The sequence below is a fragment of the Equus quagga genome, chromosome 7 (assembly GCF_021613505.1).
Source record: "Equus quagga isolate Etosha38 chromosome 7, UCLA_HA_Equagga_1.0, whole genome shotgun sequence".
NCBI lineage: Eukaryota > Metazoa > Chordata > Mammalia > Perissodactyla > Equidae > Equus > Equus quagga.
Window position 1 is genome coordinate 76,628,181 of NC_060273.1, and position 6,000 is coordinate 76,634,180.

The 6,000-nt window shown below is 41.6% G+C and overlaps 1 protein-coding gene across 9 annotated transcripts in view; it reads left to right on the top strand.

Annotated features, from left to right (window-relative positions):
• Nucleotides 1–4,710, top strand: part of FGF1 (fibroblast growth factor 1) — a 95,821-nt gene extending 91,111 nt beyond the window's left edge. For 8 of the 9 annotated variants that reach the window (XM_046666753.1, XM_046666746.1, XM_046666745.1 and 5 more), the window contains one exon: nt 1,324–4,710. In XM_046666753.1, coding sequence (XP_046522709.1) covers nt 1,324–1,518 — 195 coding nt within the window. In that variant the 3' untranslated portion in view covers nt 1,519–4,710. The remainder of the gene's footprint in view (nt 1–1,323) is intronic. The other variant, XM_046666751.1, reaches the window with a different exon arrangement.
• The last annotated feature ends 1,290 nt before the right edge of the window (nt 4,711–6,000 follow it).

Here is a 6,000-nt window from a genome sequence, read left to right on the forward strand (position 1 = left end):
GTAAAAAAGTAGTGGTTCATAGTATTTGTAAAGTAATTGTACTATTTAATATGTTGTAACTATCTTTCCAGCTTAATAAATTTACAGCTGCATTGGATTCCACTGTATGGATGTACCACTCTCCACGTAACCAATCACCTTTCTATGGATACTTAGGTGACTTCTAATTTGTTACCATTATATCCAATGCTTCAAAGACTATCCTTGAAAATACAGTTTTATACTTGCTCAACTATCTCCTATGGGTCAATTCCTAGAAGGAAAATTGCTGGGTCAAAGGTAATGCATATTTAAAATTTTGATACATGTTGCCAAACAACCTTCAGAAAGTTCCCACCAAGTTATCTTACCAACAGTGAATGTAAGTGCCTATTTCCCACACTCTCACCAATACTAAGACTTGTAAATCTTTTTGCTCTTCGCAGATATATAGCCAACATATATTAAATCATTTTTTAATTTGAATTTTCTTGCTAGTGAGATTGAATATGTTTTCAAAGGTTTATTGCCCATTTTTAAAACAGCAGATACAGCATGGCACTTGGATGATATCATAAGTCTATATGTATATGGCCTTATCTATGTCTCTCTACGCATATGTACGTAAAGATGTAAGAAAGGATGTTCAAGAAAAGCAGCTGTTAACAGTTGCCTATATCTTGGTGGGTGGGGTTTGGGAATGGTTTTTCTTTCTTTAAAGCAAAGTTGTGATTTTACAAAGTACAATTCTTTTTTATAACTAGCAAAAAATAAAGCTGTTTTCATTTTTAAAAAACTTTAAGTTCTAGGATATGTTTTATGCTTAGAATACATTTTGTCATAGCATTTATGTTCATGAAAACACTAAGGTAAAATTCTGACATTGCTGGTGAAAATCACCAGGATGAAAAGTAATATTAGTAGGTTTTCATTTATTCAAGCCCAAACTTAAAAGCCCCTACTGCATCACAGTCTGGTTTGACCTATTTTGGTAATGGTCATGCCTATGTGCCAGGGGTTTACAGAGACAAAAGGCCCAGCCCTGCCCTTCAGGTGCTTATAGTCATTCAGGATCTCCCCAGTGGGAGACTGTGGGCTCCAGACGACAGCAAATGGAAGGAGAGCTTACAATATCAGCAAATGTATATTGAAGGCTCATTAGGTGCTGGGTCCTGTTCTAAGGCCTCAGAAATAGGTCCCATTATTATCCCAATTTTACTGAAGAAGAAACTGAGGCATAGAGAGCTTCAGTGACTTGCCCAAGGCCATGCAGCAATAAACAGAGGAACCCCATTTAAAACCACTCACTAACAGTTCTGCTCTCTTTTGGTTTTATCTTTTTAGCAGACACCAAACGAGGAATGTTTGTTCCTGGAAAGGCTGGAGGAAAACCATTACAACACCTACACATCCAAGAAGCACGCAGAGAAGAACTGGTTCGTTGGTCTCAAGAAGAATGGGAGCTGCAAACGCGGTCCTCGGACTCACTATGGGCAGAAAGCAATCTTGTTTCTTCCCCTGCCCGTCTCCTCTGACTAAAGAAATCTGTTCTGGGTACTGACCACTCCAGAGGAGCCTGAAGGAGTCCTCACCTGGTTGACCCCAGATTGTTCCCTTGACCATTGGCTGCGCTAACCCCTGGCCTACAGAGCCTGAATTTGTAAGCAATGCGCTTCTAAATGCCCAGTTCACTTCTTTGCAGAGCCCTTTACCCCTGCACAGTTTGGAACAGAGGGACCGAATTGCTTCTAGGGGCCAACTGGCTGGCCAGTCTGGGTCTGGTTTGGATGTCCGTTGCCTCTGGGCACCTGCTGCAGGCTGAGCCTCTCAATGCAAAGGTGGGGCCAAAGGAAGTGTGTTCAGGGGCTGCCAAGTGGGTCATCAATAACTGCATATGATTCCCTCCTCTGAACAAACTCTGTCTGTGATCCCCCAAACATCTGGCATGACTCCCTTTCATCCTTTCAATACCCCACAAATATTAGCAGAGAAGCTTACAGCTAGGTTAGAGGAAGGCAGCGTTCCATCAGTACAAACAGGGATGGAGAAACCCCCCCTCAAGAACAGAAGGGATTAAAATGGCCAGGGGAGATGAGATGGGATTTTGGTGGACAATTTAGAGGACCGATCTCAATGCCAAATAATGGAAGGATGGGAGGCTCAGCCACAGGAAAGCAGAATAAACGCAAAGCCCTGGGAGCCGCTACGATGCCTTGACTTTCCCAAGGTTACCTGGTAGCAGGAAGTCCCTGAATGGTGTCAGGTGGAGAGCAGGAGAAATGGGTTCTTGATAAAAGCAAGGACATCGGATGTTGGTAAATCCGTTTGGGTCCGGGGAGTGGATGTGGGAGTGAAGAGAAAGAAAGGGAAACACGGGCTGAGGGGAATCATGCTCAGGATGATTCTAGAAGTGAGAAGGAAAGAGAAAGGGATGTCATGACTAGTGCTTGGCCACCAGAAAGCAGGGGCTTTGGGGTCCTAGGGCAGTGCTCACAGGTCATACTGGGATCTTGTTTGAGTGTAGATTCTAGTTCAGTGGGTCTGGGGTGCAGGTTTTACATTTCTAACATGCTCCCAGGTGCTGTAGATGCTGCTGCCTCCCCCCATCCCCACCCCTACCCCCCATACTTTAAGCACCAAAATCCCACAGAAGGTTATTCAAATGACGGTGGCTCAAACCCCTGACCTCTCTCTTGCCTCATCCTTAAAAACCGCAACCCCCTGTCTCCCACCCCCAGTCTTCCTGAGCATTTGGGCAGCATCGGCAGTTACGCTGTGTTAAGGAGCGTGAATTCCAGGCGCTTTGGCCCAATGCCTATTAAATGCCCATTTAGAAGATATACAAAAGCATACTTCAAAAATGTTAAACCCTCACAAACGGCTTTTCCCAAGAGATCATTTGTGTTACGATTACTTGTATAAATATGCTTCCTGCTTAAAGTAAACTTGACCCAAGTGGCTAGCAAATTAGAAACACCATTCATCTCTGACATATGATACTGTTGCCATGTAAAGGCCTTTAATAAGCCATTTAAATTTACTGTGAGACTGTATGTTTTAATCACATTTACAAATATATAGCTCAAAGGCAGTTAAACTGCTTAGCATTCAGCCACTGAGAATTACAATAAGATACAATGTATAAGCTACTCAATTATCTATTACTTTTACTACAATTACCTATAAAATGAGATCTTTCCTTGTTTTCCACTGTGCTGTTACAAATATTTTCTTTGGAAATGGGGACTCTTAAGCAATGATATGATAATTGTGGATAAAAATTGATGAGAGTGTTAGCTCATGTTTTATAAGGAACTGAAGTAATTATTAATTGAAAAATAACTCCTTGGTAATTGAACTGTCATATTTTGAATGAAAGAAAACAACAATTTGTGGAAGTTCAAAGCGATACTGTGATTGAGGAACTGAACTAAGTTAAAACCATGGTTAATAATCTCATTCTGCATTTGAACAGCAAAACAATTTCATAACTTTTCTTTGGTTTTGTAACATGGATAATTCTATTTTATTTTAGTAAATCTTTGCAGGCAAGTTGGGGATAGTGCGATGTGGCTTCACATCTCTTTACTATGAAGATTTGGCCAGAAAAAGGTATCCAGAGAGGAAATTCAAGATATTTATAATGGTCTATAATTTTTAGTGTATGAATCAAATTCAAGTATAACATTGGCCAGGAAAAATTAAATACTGTTGCTGACCGATGAGACGGAAGTCTGGTTTCAGAGACCCAAAACATTGTAGAAGAAACCCTACTGTGACCTGGACAACCTCAGCCCAGTCATCATCACGTATTCATTCAATGAATATTCATTAAGTGCCTACTGTGCGCCAGGCACTGTGCCAGGTACTGGGGCCCTGGGAACCTTCTCTGTCTGGTTTGCTGCTGCAGTCTCTCCCAGGGCATTATATTTATGAGGAAAGAGTCTGTGGATTCATTGCTTTCAGTCAAGTAAAAACAGACTGGGTAGGTTTCTGCTGAATAAACTGCTTTCAGTCAAGTAAAAACAGACTGGGTAGGTTTCTGCTGAATAAACTGCAAGTCCCAGAAACACAGGTTTGGGAAGAATTAGCAACTCCCAGGATAAGATAAGTCCCCATGAAAGTGTCAGCGGACATGGGAAGGTAAACCTAATGCTTTCAACTGTAGAACCATATCAGCTTCTGCAGGACCCCTTTCAAATCAGGAAGAGAGCCTGTCAGATCTCATAAGGAGCTCCCCGCTCCATTTTGAACATGCTCTGGTTCCTTAAACGTGGAGCATTCCTGTTGCTCTCTCTCTTCCTTGAGTAAGTCTTGTCACCATCTGCCTGTCATATGCTTCTCAGGTGAATTCATTTTCAGACCAACTGTTGAGTCACCTGACATTCTGAACAAAGCATCAGGAGCGTATATGCTTTCGATTGTTCTCGATGTGGTGGTGGAGGTGGTGGTGATCTGCTTCCGTGGAAGGGATAATAATTAAAGCCTCCTATGGCCAACAGTGTGTACTTATAAAAATCTGACGGAAGCATCATGCGTTACTGAAGATCAAGGTCCTTGCTTTGTGTGGGAGGTGAAATCCTCAGCCTTGTGGAACATACTGCTTAAACCAACTGAGCTCATGGGCTGCAAAGCAGACCTCTGATGAAGAAGATGCCTGTCATTTTACATCACTGTCTCTCTTTTTTGCACCTTACAAGTATTAATAAATGTTCCACTAATGGGTGATAATATCTCTGAGTGTCTGAGCATCGTGGGTCTCATCTTCCTATGGGAGGACTTCCTCTGGCCTCCCTGAGGTGTGGCTGCTTTGTTTTCTACACTTAGCTCATCATCAGAAAGGAGATTTGAAAGGCTGACAGGAAAAGCTAAGGTAGAAACATTTTTCATTTTGTTTGGAAACCTAAGGCAACATTGGTGCTTTTCTAGAGATCCATTAGGGAAATATATTCAGGGAATTTGCCCCCTGAAGAGCCAAGCACCATAAATAACTCAGTTGACACTTTTTCTTCATGGTATAAATCCTGTGAAATTATGCTACCATTGTAGAGTTGACCAGCTTATGCCTACACAAAGATACTGTGACCTGAAAAAAAAATTTGAGGACTTATTTACGATTTTAAGTCAACGGCAAGAAGTGCATCTTTTGCATCTCAAAAGCCTTGACTTGGGGCTGTAAGATCGCCCATCAGATTCTCAGAAATTATTATTATACTAAGTAACGTCTCCTGAAATAAACTTCTGAATCTAATGACTTCTCATTCTTAGCAGAAAGGACACTGTTGCCTAGACATCATGGCAGAATCAGATCACACACATGCATGCTCACACATGCACACACTCACACATGCATGCTCATATATGCACACTCACACATGCATGTGCAGAACCTATAAAAAAACAGTTGGGCAGTGTTTGCTCGCTCTTCTAATTACATTCCACAATAAATCCCTCCTTTTCCTTTTAAAGTTGTCTAAAACAGTATTTTTCTCCCTTTTGGAGCCTGATCCACAGTAAGAACTGCATTTTCCATTACAACCCAGCACATGCATACCCTTGTACACACACAACCAAAACAAAAATGCCACAAAACTATATACATGAGATGCACTCAGATTTTTCTATTATATTCCACTAAAAAATGCTGGTCAAAGATTAATTAAATTGGGTCATCACATTAATAGGTCACAACCACAGTTTGAAAGCACTGGCTTAAAACAACCGTTCTCCTTCCTAAAGAGGACGAGACCCAACTGGGATCCTGTATTATGACTTTAGTGTTTTCAAAGACACGGTTTGTTCATGAATAAAAAAGACAAATGAACAGCCTGTTACCCAGGAACCTTCTGTTCTGAGGGCCCGGTGAGTTCTTTTAGCTGGTTTGTTCCTAATCATGCAAAATGAATGCAATGACGCAGATCCCCCAGGCACCCAGTGCTGCCTCCCATGCTGGTCTAAGCAGACTTCTGCTCTCAGAACCCTAGAAACTTTGCCTATGGAATTCTCATCACTTTGGGTCTT